The sequence below is a fragment of the Limulus polyphemus genome, unplaced genomic scaffold (genome assembly GCF_000517525.1).
Source record: "Limulus polyphemus unplaced genomic scaffold, Limulus_polyphemus-2.1.2 Scaffold83, whole genome shotgun sequence".
Classification (NCBI taxonomy): domain Eukaryota; kingdom Metazoa; phylum Arthropoda; class Merostomata; order Xiphosura; family Limulidae; genus Limulus; species Limulus polyphemus.
In genome coordinates, this window is record NW_013665693.1 from 305,068 (window position 1) to 323,865 (window position 18,798).

The following is an 18,798-nucleotide window of genomic DNA, read 5'->3' on the forward strand; positions in this document are numbered from 1 at the left end:
TTACACTGCTAAATTAGGGACGGCTAGCGCAGATAGCCTTCATGTAGCTTTGTGCAAAATTCAAAAAACAAACAAATATCTGCAGTTGTTGTTATATACCCTCTTTTTCAACTCATTCACAATGCCTTATTTAAGTAACTTCTGCCCTCTGGAATAGTGGTCCCAAAAATAATTATTAATTCACAACTCAAAGATAACTTTGATTAATTATAAAATAGCTGTAGGCAGCTTACACATTTAATTCTATTTATGGGACCAGACCACAGTGTGCACCTCGTGACATTTTTCAGTCATAAATTCAAAATTTAACTAAGCAACTTTATCCTCAATGTATGTAAAGAAAAAGTGATATGAAAATGTAGTTTATAATTTAAATTTTTATATTATTTAAGTTTTAACTTCTTAATTCCAACATGTAATATATAAATAAATCTCGAACTTAATATTTCTGTGTCACCTGGAACACCTGAGCTTCAAATTCTCCATTTCAGAATAGTCTAACCTTCTGCAGTTTCCTGCAAATTAGAAACACAAACTATACATAATTACAAGAAAACACCTAAAATTTGAATCTTGTACCTTCTTCATTTGTGTGATATTGATAAATTTATCAAATTCGCCAGAGAAGTCCCTCCCTTCTTTCTCTGACTTTCAAGGTTGTTTACTGATCAACTTTATGTGGCTGATGGTCATGTTTGTAATCAATAGAAAGACCAGGTCCTCTTTTACATTATGTTTACACTGGTCATTTTGAATTTGGTGAGGAGAATATTCACTTCATAAAAATGTCTTATTTTGTGATCATGATTTTGCTACTCTGAATGGCTAACAGAATTTTTTTTTAACCTATTTAAATTAAAAGCTGAATCAATTATAGTACTTCTGAGAGATTCTGTTTTAGTACCTTATTTACTTTCTGTGTTCTGAGATGCGCATTTCAAAGCTACATGAAGTTTTTTTTGGGCATCTAGGCGTGAGGGACTCAATGAGGCATAGGGGAGAAAAGCAGATATTTCTATTTGAGTGCAAACAGCTCAAACATATGGGTATTAGAAATACTTGTTTTTTGTATATCTTTTTATTTATTGTTATATATAGCTTGTAACAAAAATAACTAAAATGTAAAAATGAAAAATATTTCAGCTTAGTTTTCCAAAATTAAGTAAAATAAAATGTCTAGAATTACACTAACTTGAATGCGTCTGTGAAATATATAAATAGAACATGTTAGCTTTATGGGAAACAGCTAATGGGCTCCAACTATGATTTAGTGCTTTTTATGCAAGGATTACTATTCAAGTTGTACAAGTATGGCAGTAAAAATCATAAAATTAAAAGAAAACAGATGTAGAAAGATTAACAGTTGAAAGTGTTAAGAGAAGTAATTTGGGAATTTCTGATTGATATAGCAGTCAATGTATGGGAAAAATTGTATTATTTCATATTATTAAATTTTTCATTTCATAGAACATTGATTTCTCTGTAGTTAGTGTTAAGATAGATAAAATAAGAGATGAAATATAGTTTTAACAAAAAACTTTTGACATTCATTTAGGAGTCCTATAGTTTTTACTCTTAGCATGAAAATCATTTTTCACTCAAACAGACTCAGTAATGGCTTGGAACTTCACTGATAAGCCTTAAGTAGTGATTCTTTATTAAAAATTAGTTTTTCTTGTTTTTTATAAGTATGGCAGACTTGTAAGGTTTATTAAAAACTTGCCAAATGTTGTTAAGATAGACATAGTAAATTCAGAGTTATAGTATGTGTAGTTTCACAGTACCCAGGTTGGTCAAATTGACCAACCTTGTTCTTATAGGGCTATAGGATTGTCATTTGTAACCATAATTTTTTAATGTGTGTAGATAATCCCAAATTATGGTGATAATTTTTAATCACATTAAAACAGCATGGTTCATCAATGCATCATTACACTTAATGTTTCTATATCCTGTGTTATGAAGCATTTTACTAATAAGTGCCAAGTTTGTACTCACCAAGAGCTTTAAGGCATCTTGGATGCTGGATTTCACCAAGAATTTTTGTGTAATTTCTTTATAAATAGTATACTGCAGATTTAGTAATAACAACAAAACTTTATTTGTCTGCTTTACTTGGACATCGTAAAAGTTGTACGGACAACTTAGGTTACTTACATGCTCTGTCTTCAGGTCCTGATGAAAGAGCCTACAAATATTATCCTGGATGCCATCAAAATGAGTTTCCAAAGCAATATTTTGGACTTGTTTTAAAAGTCAATTATGGACTATTGAGAGCCCAAAGAAAACACCTTACCTTTCATATGTTCACAACTTTTGACAGATATACGCATGGTTTACTTTATTATGATGTACAAATGAAAAGTATAGAAATGTGCTAGGTTAAAATAGTTATTAAAAATATTTATCAGACCATTGCTAGAAAATAAATATTTGTACGGAAATAAGGAGTTTGTTATTATTATTTCATATATTTGTTGATGATAATATGAAATATCATTCATCTCTGCAACCATAAAATGCAAAAGACCAGATATTCAAGTCATATAGATGCTACTTCTAAGTATATATATATCAATAAGTATATATATATATATATATCAAGTATAAAATTAAATGTGTTCCAATCCTACAGTATTCACCCCGATAACGAAAAGGTTCCAGTGAACAAAGAAAACCTACTTTTAAGAGACTGTGTTGTCAAGAATACAGACTTTGTGGAAGGAATTGTTGTTTATGCAGGTTAGTGAAATGTTTTTGTTTTTTATCTGTATGTAATAAATTGAAAAAACTGTATTTTTTTGTGGAGATGTTTGTATGTATATACGTATAAGATCAGTTAAGTCTTGCAAAGAGTGGAGAGAGGTATGTGGACATTTGTTTGCTTTTGTTTAGTTATTGTGCACTAGAAGACAGTAGCTACCAATCAGTATTTGTATTTTTTGACAAATAAACAACATTTCAACTTTAAAAACCTAAATGAAAAGTCCATGTTGAAATTAAAAATAGATACAAATAAAAAAATAAATAAATGTTTTAGACATTAGTTATGCATGTAAGTGTGTGATCTATGTCTGAGAGGTTTAATATTTTTACTCAAGCAAAAGAAATGCCATTTATTTTATTATTAACAGTGCTTTAACCAATAATTCAAAGCACATCTAGAATTGGCCAGTTGAGAACTTATCAATTTCCAAGCTGTCAGTGATATTTTGATACAGTATTTGAGACATATTAGATTTTTAGTACAATTTTTTTCAATCATTTATTGTATGAAAGTTTAGAATATGTATTCTATTGCCTGAAAAGGATAATATCTTACTGTTGATCAAAAATGGCTCTAACTAGGCATATATGTGACAATACCCATTCAATGCTGGAAAGAGAAAGTAATTTTTGTTTTTGTATGTGCATATATGCGTGCTATGTATAATACTGAGAGAGAGAGAGAGATATATTATTCCTATGTCATGTATCTGTGCAGATAAAGAAAGGAAAGTTAGAAAACTGGCATTTCTACTAAATAATAGTTTGCCATACACTTGTTTATTCATATACTTGTAAATTTATTTTGTAACATTCCAGGTCATGAAACTAAGGCTATGTTAAACAATGGAGGACCAAGGTACAAACGCAGCAAACTGGAGAGGATTATGAATCGTGATATTATATGGTGCATAGTTATTTTGGTTGTTTTGTGCTTTGTGGGAGCAACTGGTAAGTTTAGTGTTTTCAAAGTACAAAATATGTTTTACAAATAAAGTTTTATCGTGTTATATGGAATTAGAATTATTTGTTCATTTCATTGCCGCTCAGATCTCGGGTTTTATGTTTAACCCTGGAAACATACACTTAATTTTATAACATTTCAGAATGTGTGAGGCTTCTAGGAACTCGGAAATAATAACTTTAACTTTGATTTTAAAAAATGTATTTATTTTATTTATTTATTTAATTTATTTATGGTATTTTGCAATGTCCAATTTGACCTTTGACTGTGTTTGTGGTACAATTTCCATATTTAGATACCTCCAAAGTAGTCCTCACTACATTCACTGCTGTTTAACCCATTATCAGTTTTTAATTAAGTAAACTGTCTCTCCTTAATAATCCAGCATTATATTCTATCAATTCTCAAGATTGATTATGAAACGTGATATAAATATAACTAGAAAAGTAAATATCTCTACTTTCTGTCCCTTCACCTTCATATATAGGGCTATCAAGAACTTATTGGAGAAAACATACTGTTCATGTGTCACAATACTCCACTCAACTGAAAATGCACAAGCACTTGCCTAAAACATTGGGAATGCATCACTCAAGTAAACAAGTGTTGGGGTTCTGAGTGCTATGTGTATGCCATCCAGGTTTAATGCTTAGAATTTTTCTCTAACTATATATTACAAACAAAAGTACCCATCCCCAGTGACAGGAAAAGTTTAAGTTACTCTATCAATTTAAATTATTTCATGGACTTTAAAGAATATTGTGTTGCACTCTCTGTTTCACTTAGAGCCAAAGCTGTGAGCTACTTATACTGCTCACCATGAAAAGTAATTGTTGAGTATTTCAGTCATGCTTAGAGCCGCTCAACAATAACATATAGTAAATCTATATTTTTATTCTGTAAGTTACATCACATTTTGAAAGGTGAATGATAATTTGATTAATTCTTAACAATTTAGTGTAAAAATTTGGCATCAACATTGGCATCATGCCTGTTCTCCTGTCATTTAAAATGTGAATGTTGAGATTTGCCTGCATGCGCAGCTTTTCAAATGCATCATGGGAAGCAGCTGCCGTAAACGGCAGACAGACAAACGCTCCGACAGACACAACAGTTTGTAATATATATATAAGATAATGATTTTAATCATTCACTATGAAATGAATAAAAAGTTTTGGTTTATTTTATCTGTCATAGTTTGAGGTTTCATTCTTTTTTATCAAGGTTTTGTTGGTAAGGTTAAGAAGCTGCTGTCAAATAATTACAGGTATAGAAGAATTCTAATACCTTTCTGTTTTAAATCTGAACCTTGAAGTTTTTTTAAATAATGACATTCAAAGCATAAGCATGCTATTATGTTCTTACATAAGATTTTGTAAGTTTTATTTAAAATATCTTCAATAAATAACTTGTACTAAATTTGGACATTCTAATAATTTATGGAAGGAGTTAGAATGAAACTTTGAAGATTTTACACAAGAATCACGTATAAGTTGTTTTATTTCATTTTTATTGAAAAGTGGGTAAACCTTATAACTATATTAACAAAGTAAACTTTATAATTAATTCCATGATGTGTTCATGGAAAGGTTACCTTTAATAAATACATTGTAGAGTTAGCTACAAAGTTTATTTTTTTCCCAAAATTAACAGGCTTGGCATGGCCAGGTGGTTAGTGCACTTGATTCACAATCTGAGGGTCGCGGGTTCAAATCCTTCCTACCAAACATGCTCGCCCTTTCAACTGTGGGGGTATTATAATATGATGGTCAATCCCACTATTCATTGGTAAAAGAATAGCCCAAGAGTTGGCGGTGGGTGGTGATGATTAGCTGCCTTCCTTCTAGTCTTTCATTGCTAAATTATGGACAGCTAGCACAGATAGCCCTTGTGTAGCTTTGCACGAAATTCAAAACAAAACAAACCCAAAATTAACAAATAACTCTTAAACGTTATTTATACCTAAATATTTTTTGTTTGAGGCATTAATGGAATTGATCTGATTTTTAACCCTTAATTGTTGCAAATGTGGTTACATGATAAATTTATTGTATGCAGTGTCTAGAAATATCAGTGTGTAAAGGTAAGTGTGCAGCATTAGTTAAAATTATCTCAGTACTCAGAGCATTTTAACACGTTAAATTCTAAATGTTTGGAAGAGATAAACAGTGATGATATCAATATATTTTGTTATATTTTAACAGAGTAAATGTAAACGCTTTTAAAAGCTTAGTCTACATGTATTTTAAAATGTTTAAGTGTTGCTCATTTGTTTTTGTTGAATATGGAATTTTATCTTATAGGTTTGTAGAAATAGCTAAGTATATGCATTTTAAAAAAGTTTTGTTTTCTATGCTTTAATCAAATTTAATTTTTTTTTATTTATCGTGTTGAAAATTTTTTAATAGAATGTGCAGTTCAAAATGCTTGGTAAAAGCAATATGTTATTTGTAAAAATATTTGGGCTTATTTTGCATTTGTGGTGCTAAATTAAGACATACTGCATAAGTTAAATTGGAAATTAATATTAAAAGCAGTATTTAATATACAGGCGTGCTTCTTTTTTTTGTTAAAACTTTTGAAACTTGGTTTGTTTTTGTTTGTAGAATGATACAAGTTTTTCTTCATCTTAATGCCATCATATAACTGGTTTTTCTACTTGTAGGGAGTGGTTTGTGGTTGTCATCATATGAACAGAGGGAAAACATATATTTCATTCCGTATGAGCATAAGTATCGATTCAACCCAACAGTTGATGGTGTTATTCAGTTTTGGACTTTTGTAATAATTCTTCAGGTAAGGATGTCTACAACTGAACAATTATAATGAAAATGATTATTGAAAAATTATTTTTAAATTTGTTATGGAACATGAAGTTTATACCGTATCACATATGAAAGTTAATTGACTCAAAGCAATATACTGATTCTTTTTACTGTTCATCTATTTTCGATTAATGTATATGTGAACAGTACATAAGCTTAGCACACAGACTGATAAATGACCAATAATATTTGAAGCTCCAAATCAAGTAGTGTCCACATAGAAAATATTTTAAGGGATTTCCATAAATACTTTTTTTCTGTACTCAATCAAAAAATAATAATTTACAATCGTTTGACATGATCTGCCTTATAATAAAAAAGAAATCAAAGTCTAAACAGTGACAGTAGCACTGTGATAGGGGTAATTACACTGAATAGTTAGTATTGGCCCTGGATGATACCCAATAGAGTGATACGAGTGCAACTTTGTTTTTGCTGATCAGTATTTTTACTGTTCATCGGTGTTTTATGTTATTTTAACATCTATGTTCTTTCTTCAGTAGGTAAATATAAATAGGAATGTAAGTAATTTATAAAAATAAAACAAGTTAAAACTTATTGGATATATAAAGTGAAACTTTCTGATCAATAATATTTTAAAAAATCAGTTTTATTTTTTCTTTCATATTTTCCAATGGTTACTTTAATTGTAACAAAGATATTGTATGAATAGATGATGTAATGAGTGTGCTGTTTCTAGAACAACACAGACACAACAGTTATAGTTTTATTGAAAAAATAACGCGTACAGGTACACAATAAAGAAACAGAAATGCTAAAATGAAAAGAAGTACTTTTAAAATAAAAATTCAGAACACAGTTTCCAAAAATTCACAATCTAAACCAAATTATATAATCTTTTTAAGTACAAACTACATATTATTTAGAAAGTGTGAACCAGATTTCATACAATAAGGTTAAGCATTCGAAGTGTGAGAACAAAACAAAAGAGGTGTTATGGTGGTGTTGCCCTGCCACCTGGTTTTATTGAAAATTTTACCGAGTAAAATATTTTGTGGTGTATCATAAGCTCTAGTGGGTAAATCACATTACCATATATTACCGAGTTGTTTTTTAAACCAGATAAATAATTTTTAAATACTCTGTACATCCTAAAATACAGAATACAGTTTTTTTTTCCTGTAAATATGTCAAAATATTTTATTGTTTGCTCCAGTAAAGTTTTATTTATGATGTTTAAAACAAAAAATATTAATAACAATTTATCCCATCTTTTATACTTCTCAGTTTCTAATCACTTAAAACACCCAGGTAAGTTCTCTCTAATTAGGAATGTTAGTTCACTCATCAAGTTTATTATTAAATATTCATATTAAATAGAAACGTAAAATCCAATTTTAGGACTTATTGTAAACATGAATTTATCCCATCTTTTATACTTCTCAGTTTCTAATCACTTAAAAAAGGTTTTTTTTAATGTGTTAAAATAATTATTTTGCCAGTCTGTAATGAGAATTTGAACTATATATTGCTTTTCAAACATTTTCAAATCTTAAATAATTTATCATTTCTTTTCCTGTATTTTTTTAAGCTTTTATTCTTTAACACAAATTCTGATTGTTGTGGTTATGAAAGGTGTTATAAATGCAGGAAAAGAAATAGAGAAATATTATTTAAGATTCACATATGCTAAAACAAAACAAAAAATCTTATATAAATTTTTAACATGTAGGTGATGATTCCTATATCATTGTATGTTACAATTGAACTGATCAAATTGGGCCAAGTGTTTCACATCCATCATGACGTTGAATTATATGATGAACATTCTAATAAACGAGTAGAGTGTCGAGCACTCAACATTACAGAAGAACTAGGCCAGTTGCAGTTCGTGTTTTCTGATAAAACAGGAACTCTTACAGAAAACAACATGGTCTTTCGACGATGCACAATTGGGGGTGTTGACTACAACCATCATACTCCTACTGTTGAAGATGGTATGATTTTCATTATAATAGATGTTATGTTTTTTTACATGAAGTGAGATTGGTTATCTTGTGCTTTTACAAGAATTTTGCAGATATTTTATGTTGTGTATGTAATGAAATAATTTTGTAATTAAAATATATCAATTTTTGACATTATTTACAGATTAAATATTCATGTACCAAGTAAGAAGTGAATAATTATATACTTTTTGAAAAGGAGTCAAACATTTGCTTGTGTATCAGGAGCTATAAAAAAGCTAATTGAGATGGTTTTCAGAATATATTATCTCTGTCAGGTTCTTTTGTAAAATTTCTGTCATATTTTGTGAAGAATATTTGTAAGATAAGATTTTTCTTTGTTTGAAATATTTGTTATTTAATATGTTTTTGTAGAAATAACAGATAGTGGAGATGGGGACCAGTGGAAGAACAGTGAAATAAATCCTAAAGTAAGCTACATTTATTCATTTACTTCTGTAACTGTAAGTGTCTGTACATGATATTTACTTTTAAAAATATTGTTACTTTTACACCCAGGTAAGTTCACTCTAATTATGAATGTTAGTTCACTCATCAAGTTTATTATCAAATATTCATATTAAATAGAAACGTAAAATCCAATTTTAGGACTTATTGTAAACATGAAAGCCTAAATTTTAAAATTATGTTAAATTTTAACTTTTTGTAGTAGGTAACCTGTAACAGCGGTTCACAATATATATGGCTGAAATATTATTTTAAAATGTAAATCATCATTGTTAAGATTATTGTGTTACAGAGTATTAATTTATCTAGGGCAGAATCTTTGTATACAGTTGATGAAAACATTTGAAATTAATTGTAAGTGCTCATGCAACTTAACATTGATAACTATTTGTTTGTAGCCACTGCCATTGGCAAATACTGAGGGACAAAAACTATGCCTCAGATTCTAGTGTTGTGGATAGAGTTGGGTGATTAGTGGTATATATTAACTGATTAATCTATGGGATCATTAATTGATTTGATTAATTTATCAGTACACCATGCCCCATACAACTCATACAAGCTAGAAAAAGAAAAATATGGGTATGTGGTTATCATTTTAACTTTTTCAACCACTGCATTATTCTAAATTGGTATTAATTTTCCTATTTTCTTTTGCATTCTTTTGGTTTTTAAGTAATTTTTTAATTATCCTTGATTTCATATGATTGACCACTTTTGAAGGTGCCCCCTTTGGCGTATTTGCACAAAACATTTTTAGTCAAAGAAATATTTTCCCGAGATTGTCATTTTAATCTTTCAATTATGCAGAAATCTCACACAGATCTTCTGTAAATCAAATAAATTGATAATTAAATAATGAAAATATATTTTACTTTCTCAATAAGAGTAATAATGTTTTTATTTAAAGCATATCACAATTACAAATAATTAAGTAGCCAGTTAAACATTCTAACTTATTTATGTATTCTGTTTGAATAGGAACAACATAGAAATGATATTCAATAAAGATTTGAGTTATGACAATATTTTACAATCGTCTGCCATACTCACAAAACAGTAAACTTATATGATGATTATTTTATTTGTTGAACAAAATAAAAAAAAACTCATGTTTAGAAACATTGCCATTCAATAAAACATGCATTATACCAAATAAAAAACACACCAGAATTTCAAATAGAGAACCAGACTGTTTATGTATTCCTGTGTCTAAGTACATTGTACATTTGTTACTGTGTTAAACTTTTAATAAGATTTTTTATGTTAACCATTCAATCTATCTAAACTGTATAAGCTAACCTACTTTATTTCAAGTTATTTGACATCTTCTCATTGAAGACAGTTTGTGTAACTTTCAAACAGATATAACTTAACACAAATACTTTCACAATTCTCAATGAAACGAAAGTTTCCAGAAACAGAAAAAAACTTTTAAACCTATATACTATATACTATTAATACTGACAGTCTAATTTTTGCTCTGTCTAAGTTTCCTTTATAGCTGTTTTCAAAGCTGTGTTTCATTAGTAAGTAATTTAACCACTTGATGTGACAGCATAGCAATGTTCCAACCAAGACCTGAACAAAAAATAATATAAATGCTGATAAATCAAGAAATGGATATATTTTAAAGGGGCAATAGGTTTTTTTGAAAAAGTAACATTATTCTTTAGGAGGAGCAGAAAAATTCTAAAAATAATCAATATGTAGGTTGTTTTGTTTACAAGCGAAACTCTTTGTAGCTCTGCAGAAATGAAAATATTATCATTCTTCTTCATTAAATACACTAAATAAGTGTCAGAATATAGCAAAATACCGATTTTAAAATATTTTTGAGTAAAAATGTTTAAATACTTAGAATTAACATATAAAATTGTCTTGTACATTTCTGGAGAAAGTATATGAAAAGTTAGAGGAAATTCTATCTTCAGGTACAATAATTTAGAAGTTATTTTGTTCATTTGAAACTGTTTTACGTGAAAATGTATCATACATGCAAAGTAGTACTAAATCTGTAACTACCTGAAAAACAATACATTTTATTGCATTCCACAGATTTCTTTCTACAAATTTCCACATGGTTACTGTACTGAAACTATTGAAGTTTTGTTGATGAAAATAAACATATTACTTTCTGATGTTTTCAAACAACAAATTATTATATAACTTTAATAAAATTTATCACCCTAAAAACATCAACAATAATATATTTAAAGTGACTAATTTTGACTATAGGCCTACATCATGTGTAAGTTAGTTGAATACTTCTTTCATTGTTGGAAATAAAATTTCTCAAAACATGCTAAAACCAATGCATGATATTTGATGAACAATACTGATGTTCATTAAAATAAAATAATCTCAAAGCTCTCTATATGGAGTATTTATGTTAAATATTTTTAAAACGTATGATTCCTGCCTGTTTCAAATTATATTAAACGTTGTTACAGATCTATACTCTGAGAAACTGTTAATCAAAATAGGCAATCCAGGATGTTGTGGAGGGGGCGGTGCAACTATACCTCTACTAGCACTACTTATAAACATATATTCCTTTTGTTGTTTTTTTTTTACTTGTAACTTTAATAATAAAATCAGTTAGAAAGCCTGCAAAATCATTGAGTAGTTCAGTTAGGTTATAATCCAATAATTTTAAAGTGTACAGTAATGTGATTGATAAGAAAATAAAACCATTACAGACAGACATTTCAAATTTTGTAATCTAAATTAAATAGGCATAATTATATTTAGAAAAATATTTATAGATTATACACCTAAATTCAAATTTAATGTTTGTTAACAGGAAGCCTGGTTTTAGTTTTTTAAAGTCATCACTTATATATCATAACACTTGCGTTTTCACTTATTTTAGACATGAACAATGTGGAAACATCTTTCTTGTGAGTGTTATAATTTTCAACCAATTTTTGTATCAATTATATGTTATAAAAGCTTCAGATGTCCTAAGCAATACTGATTAGAGCACACATTGCTAGTGTGTGGAAAAAGCTAAGGCATGAAATTTACCATGGCAGCGCTTAATTGATGTTCATATTGTTGTCTTTGTTTAGAAATAATTACTTATTGGCTGAGGCCGTAATTGGATTACTGGAGAGACTAGCTATGTTGACTTTAGAATATGTGAAAATGTTTTTACAGTAATTAACAGACCAGTCAAGTATAATATTTATTTTTGATACTATATGGCTGTATTGTTATTAATTTGTGAAAAAAAATGGAGAAGCTTGGACCCCCCACTAGATCTTTGTCTGCTTGCACAACATTAAATAATAGTTATTAATTTCTGAACAAAACATGTATGGGTTTGCCCCCTGAACCCCCTCTACTAAATCCATGGCTGCTTATACAACGTTAAAGAATACAGTTATTAATTTCTGGAAAATAGACGCGAACCTGGACCCCCTGAACCCCTCTCCCAGATCTAGGCCTACTTATACAACATAATATAGTTATGCAATTATAAATCAGAAACACAATACTGTTTGAAAAAAACAATAAGTTTACACTTTATCTAATACTTAAGTAGCCAGAAATTGGTAGTATGTGCTACCAGCCAGTTGTCCTTACCTCCAGTAAATACTTCAAAATTAGTGACAGTGGCAGATATCCTTAGTAGCTTTGCATTAACAAAGGCAGTTGATTTGATTGTAATTTCAATTAAATGATTATTGAAATAATCAAAAATGATAATAATAGGAAACACTAATTTTAATTAGTTGATTATTTTCGTGACATTAATTTATCAACTCTAATTTTGATTAATCAAACAGTTTATGGGAAACTAACTGATGTAATTGTTGCTCTTATTATATCGGTTAAATTACCCATCTCTAGTTGTGGATCCTTATAAGGGTGACTGTCATATTCCACTACTCAGTTTGAGTAGCCCAAGAATTAGTGGTGGGTCTATTGATTAACTTCCAGATAACCCACGTGTAACTTTACTTGAATACCTGAAACAAACAAATTCTAACACCATATTTTTCTTTTGTGCAGCACAATTTGTCTTTCATTCTTAACCCAAGGCTTCAAGAAGAATTAGCCAAAATGGAAATACAACTTGCTATGGGACCAAACTTGCATAGGCAAACAAGTTTGAATACTGAGAATCAGCGCATACAAGATTTCTTTTTATTAATGGCTGTTTGTAACACAGTTGTGGTGTCTAAACATCCTCACAAAGACCAGGTATGGGTTGTTTTTTAATACTAATATTTTCTGAGTTGTACCGTTGATATATATCATCCATGAAGATAGTGGCTACATTGACTTTCACTTAAAGTGCATAAAGTTTCATATTATCCCCCATTTATCTTGAAACCAAGCAGCAACAAAAAATAATTGTGATTTATGGCAAATTAGGTTGAAAATTTGACTAAACTTTCAGATTTTATCAAGATATAGCCGATAGAAAAAGGAAATTAAAAACATTTTTTTTCACAATCATATTCCTGAAATTTATTTATTTTACACAAACAATTGAAAAGAACTTGATAATGATTTAAAACATAAATTAATGTAATTTCGAGATTCTGAAATTCTTTAAAAATAAATTGCTAAAATTATAGCTGCAAAGTTAATATAAGCTAAAGTTATTTGAAATTTATAAATTATTTCGTTTTTGTCTATTAACTTGAAATAACTGTCATTCTGTTGAGGGTGGACGGAGGAATTTATAGAATTTCTAAGAAAACTTGTATGTATTGTATTCAAGTCTACCAAGAAATTACCCATGATCCATTGAGTGGCACTGAACAACACTCGGGTATTTGTTGAAGGTTTTATTTTTTTGTTATTATTGAGTTATCAAATAAGACATCCATTGTACCATGAACCCTTTTTTATTCCAAATAAACTTTTTTTTTGCTACACACAAACAAAATTTTGCCTTTTTTACACATTATGTATTTTTAAAAAATAGAATACATATATTAGAGAAGAAAATTAAGGTATAAGTTATTTGTATGTTTGTATGATAAAGGTCTAAATGTGATACACACGGAACTTTGTCTTTGATATAATAAGAAACTGAATGATTATCATAAGTTTTAAGAGAGAGAATTTTGTAAAACATTATTCCTAATGCAAAGTGTTTGTAGAGGAGAAGAGATTATTTTTTCTTAACTTTAATTTTAATTCTTTTATACTATTATCATACGTGATATTTTCTTTACTTGTTGGGTACTGTTCTGTTCTGAACAATTCTGTGTCATTTTATATTGTTATTGTGGTTTTCATAATGATCACAGCAATAATATTAATTAGTAATGTAATAGCATTGTCGTATGATAATATTTGTTTGCTTGACTAATACTTTTTGTTATGTATACAGATGAATTCCAGTGGTCTGTGTCTCAATGCATCACATTTCTCGGCACCTTCATTACCAGCTACATTAGGAACGAATACGTGTACTGATAGTAGCCAACAGCCTCGATATACTCGTCTGGTCGATGCTTTAGACACTCCTCCAGGTTCAGGACGCTCAACTCCTCTTCAGCGACCACAGTATCTTCCAATTTCTAACAGCTCTAGGACTGCCACACCTACTCCTACACCAGTTTCACCTGAATTTCATCCAATATATGAGGCAGAAAGCCCTGATGAAATTGCACTTGTAAATGCAGCATATTTTTATAATTGTCAATTATTAAAGAGGACACCTGATTGTGCTGTTATTGCTTTACCAGGTATAGTTTATCATTTTTAAATTAATGTTCTGTTTTTTGTTTTGTGCTACTTGTAAAATGAAAGTAAGAGTGAATGAGTATGATGGTTTACTTATTGAATCGTTTGAATAAATCTGCAAAATGTACACAAAGTTGCTTATATTTCTGTGTTGCAAAGATGAAATAAAATATTAGTTTTCTAATGATGAGTGGTTTAGGCCATGTATGTGTGTGATATATATGAGGAAGTTTGTTTATGAGAAGAAACAGCTTGCAGTAGTGATTGTTGATACATTAAATCAAAAAAGTGGGATTTAAAGCCTTGGCAATCTGTTATAATAATGATCATATTTGGGTTGCATGTTGTTTTTTGTTTATATTATCTTTTATTAATTCTATAATAGTTTAAATCCTTGAAATACCATTCACTGGGAGCAATGGTTGATAAATGTCAAAGTTGCATAAGTTTAGTGCATTGTTGATACTAGTTCACACTGTTGTAAACAGAATACCATGTTTGTATGTATCATATTTGTATAAGTCCACATAGGTGTAAATTATGCAGCTTGTCTTTCTGCTTGCTATTACTGTACTATTATTTATTTTTTTCCTTTTATATATGTCAATACCATGTTTTATTCATTCAACTATGATTGAAAGAAGGTTTTGAGAAAACAAATTTTGTTGTATTTGTAGTTCTATCCAATGAGTTCAACTTTAACTGTTATAATATTATTTTTATTTTTGAATACATTGATTACTTTTTCAACCATCAGCTTTTACCTTCTTTGCATTAATTGTGGGTCTTTTTGTTTCAGCAACAGAACTGCCAAATATCCATATTGTACTAAGAAAGCATTTAACCTGTATTTTTAATTACTTATCAATCTAGATTGAGAGTTGACTCATTAGAGAATTGCAAATTTTTCATGACTTTCGTTTACTCGTTGTCTAAGTTACTTTAATGTGTGATGTGTATACTGTTTGAAAATAATTCTAAAGTGAAATTTTGAATGCATTTTCACATCTTTTAATAATTGCTTAAATAGGGCAATATAAAACTTTGCATTTGGAAAAAAATTTTTTGGTATAGTGAAAAAGTGACAACACTTTATACATTATAATTAGACTTTTCAATTTGATTATTTATTTGTTATTGCCACATGTACATAGCTCTTTTTGTTTATTTCAAATGCCAAATAAAAATATAGCCTTTTAATTTATTTTTGTCACATTTCTTAGGAGAAGGTCTTCTTGAGTTCAAAATTCTTCACGTTCTTCCATTCGATGCGAATCGAAAATGTATGTCAGTAATTTTAGAGCATCCATTCACCAAAGAAAAAGTCCTTTACTGCAAAGGGGCTGATTCAGCTATTTTGCCACTTCTGGCTCCAGTAACTCAGCAAGGTAATTTTTAAGCATATTGTTCACAAACATTAGCTGATCAACTCTGACACCTTTATAAATTAAGTATTTAGAAACTATTGAGTTAAAGAGTATTAAAATGTCATCATTGTCCTTTATCATTTATAAAATAAACACAGATCAATTTTTCTTGTGTAATACACATTTCAAGTAAAGTTGTTCTTTTAACAGCTCTCTGTAGGCTAGTATATTATAACTATTTTTAATGTGATACAAATCTGAATTTTTGGCTTAGTAAATTGAATATTTTTTATGAGAACGTTAATTATTTTTCAGAAACAAAAGAAATCATCACAAAGACACATCAACATTTGAATAACTATAGCAAGAAAGGACTTAGAATTCTTTGTATGGCTAAAAAGGTTTGGAGTGTATTGAATTATTTAATAAATATATCTTTCTTTTGGTCTAATATATATATAATAGTGATTTATTTGTGCATTATAATATTAATTTATCTGTAAGTTTTATAATGAAACAAGCAGTGTTTGTGCATGAGTTTTGAGAAGGCTCAGTTAAGAATTTCAGTTGTATGTTAAGTTTTATAAGTTAGGAAAGAAGTGATATGTTGAATAAAGATTACATTTTAGGACTGAGTGCAGAATTTTCTGTGCAATGATTTAGATGGAGGAGTGAAATACTATTTCATAAATCTAAGTTTTAGGTGTAACTGATTCTGTGAGCCATTCTAAGAAAACAATACAGATGGGAAAAAGATAAACTAAGTTGGGAGTTTTTAGGTCAATAAGTAATTTCAGAATATTAGAATAGCTGTTAACTAAAACTGTGTATTTGCTACAGTAAAAGCAATTTGCTAATTTTACATTTAGATTAACATGTGTACAGTGATTTGGTGTTCTTTTGAGTTTATGTTAAAGGTGTATGTTTAATGTTATGTTATTTTAGCATGTGAAATAATAAAGGTAAGGAGATTGGGAGGGTATATTTAAACTTTATTCATCATATTGCCTTTAGCTGGCACTAAGATGTTTGCTCAACTGAACCTAACTTGTGCTTGTATTTGCTACACTACTTACTTTAGGCCAAATTTAAGTAGTTTGTAAAATCTTTAGAACCTAAAGTTGTTTAATCAAACCATGTAAAATGTATGACATTTATTCTCTTATAAACAAACATTGCATGCATACAAAAAAAAAATCTGTTATAACAATCATCTCTTCCTGTAACAGGTACTTTCCCCAGAGGAATATGAAGAATGGGTGGGCTTGCACAAGGAAGCAGAAATGGCTCTTGATGACCGAGAGCAGCAAATTCATGATTCAGCTTGCTATATTGAGCAAAACATGGAGCTTCTGGGAGCCACTGGAATTGAGGATCGTCTTCAGGAAGGAGTTCCTGAATGTATAGCATCCCTTCGAGCTGCAGGCATGGTAGTTTGGGTGTTAACAGGAGACAAACAGGTACAGTAGAGAATTGCTGGTTTAATTAACCATATCTGGTACCATAGAGCACCTTCCAGTGTGAGTACCACCCCTTCCTATAAAGTTTTGGAAAACAAGTAAAAAAGAATAGCTCTAACTGTGTTTCAACAATTTTTTTGCTCAAAAATATTTTAGGTTTGATTTTTATCTTGTAATACTTATTGAGTGGGGAATCTGAAAACGAAATTATGTCACTGAAAATCTTTGTTACAAGTTCAATAACTAAACACTGAAGTTTGAAGGTCTACTTGACAAAATGTCCAACTGTCTTTCTAAATCAGACTCGGCTCTGCTGTCAGTGACAAACATGTTTGTGTACGGTAATATTAGTCTCTGTGCCAGTTCCATTGCCTCTATAAGTATGATTGTACATCGTGATGGCGTAGGATTATTATGCAACTATAAACATTGTGGATATTTAGTTAGCAAGTCTGATTCTATGTATGAAGTATCCCGTATTTATAAGTAGAACTTACAATTTAATTAATTGTAAGTATAATTTGGTGATCTCATGAACAAGCAAAATTTGCATAATTGCATAAAAACTTTTGCTAATGTAATCCATCAATAAATATATGGTCATGTTTAATTAATTAATTCAAAGATTTCAACACATTTAATATAGATGAATTATCCACAGTTTCAAGATTTTATGAAAATATTGCAATATGTTCTGGATCATTTGATGATTTTGTTAATGTATGCATTGTTTTTTAGGTACCAGAAATATGTACACACATCAGAAAATATTGCTGTAACTATTTCCATACTATAACTTTTACTATGTTTTATGTATCTTCACAAAATTTAGCAAACTATTTGTAAATATTACAAGTCTTTTGTACACAAAATAAGATTTGTCCTTGAATATATGGATTCAGTGTTGACTGCTTTGAGTGCAAAGGGGTTTTCTTGTTAAGATTAAAAATAATTTTCTTCATCTGAAAGCTGTCAAATTCCATTTGTATAATCTCTAAAACCTCCTAAGTAATTATATATATATTTTTTTTAGTAAAATTTTATTTTTTATCTGTTATTATTCTCTACTCTAACTCTATATGAAAATGGCCAATTTGACCGACCTTTTAACCATCATATAAAAAATATGAAATAAATCTAAATTACCATTTTTTTTCTTTCCTATAATAGACAGCAGATTGTAACAGAAAATTACCATTGTTTATTGTAAATACCTTAAGGCTTATAACAGTCTACATTTTTTCTACTTAATTTGATTATTTTATTGCC

At 29.2% G+C, this 18,798-nt stretch overlaps 1 protein-coding gene across 3 annotated transcripts in view; it reads left to right on the forward strand.

Moving 5' to 3' along the window:
- LOC106467770 (probable phospholipid-transporting ATPase VD) overlaps positions 1-18,798 on the forward strand; it is a 66,323-nt gene that overhangs the window by 22,465 nt on the left and 25,060 nt on the right. For all 3 annotated transcript variants that reach the window (XM_022396689.1, XM_022396696.1, XM_022396701.1), the window contains 10 exons: positions 2,636-2,742; positions 3,586-3,717; positions 6,396-6,526; positions 8,249-8,513; positions 8,898-8,953; positions 13,011-13,202; positions 14,347-14,704; positions 15,926-16,090; positions 16,385-16,470; positions 17,299-17,529. In XM_022396689.1, coding sequence (XP_022252397.1) covers positions 2,636-2,742; positions 3,586-3,717; positions 6,396-6,526; positions 8,249-8,513; positions 8,898-8,953; positions 13,011-13,202; positions 14,347-14,704; positions 15,926-16,090; positions 16,385-16,470; positions 17,299-17,529 — 1,723 coding nt within the window. The remainder of the gene's footprint in view (positions 1-2,635; positions 2,743-3,585; positions 3,718-6,395; positions 6,527-8,248; positions 8,514-8,897; positions 8,954-13,010; positions 13,203-14,346; positions 14,705-15,925; positions 16,091-16,384; positions 16,471-17,298; positions 17,530-18,798) is intronic.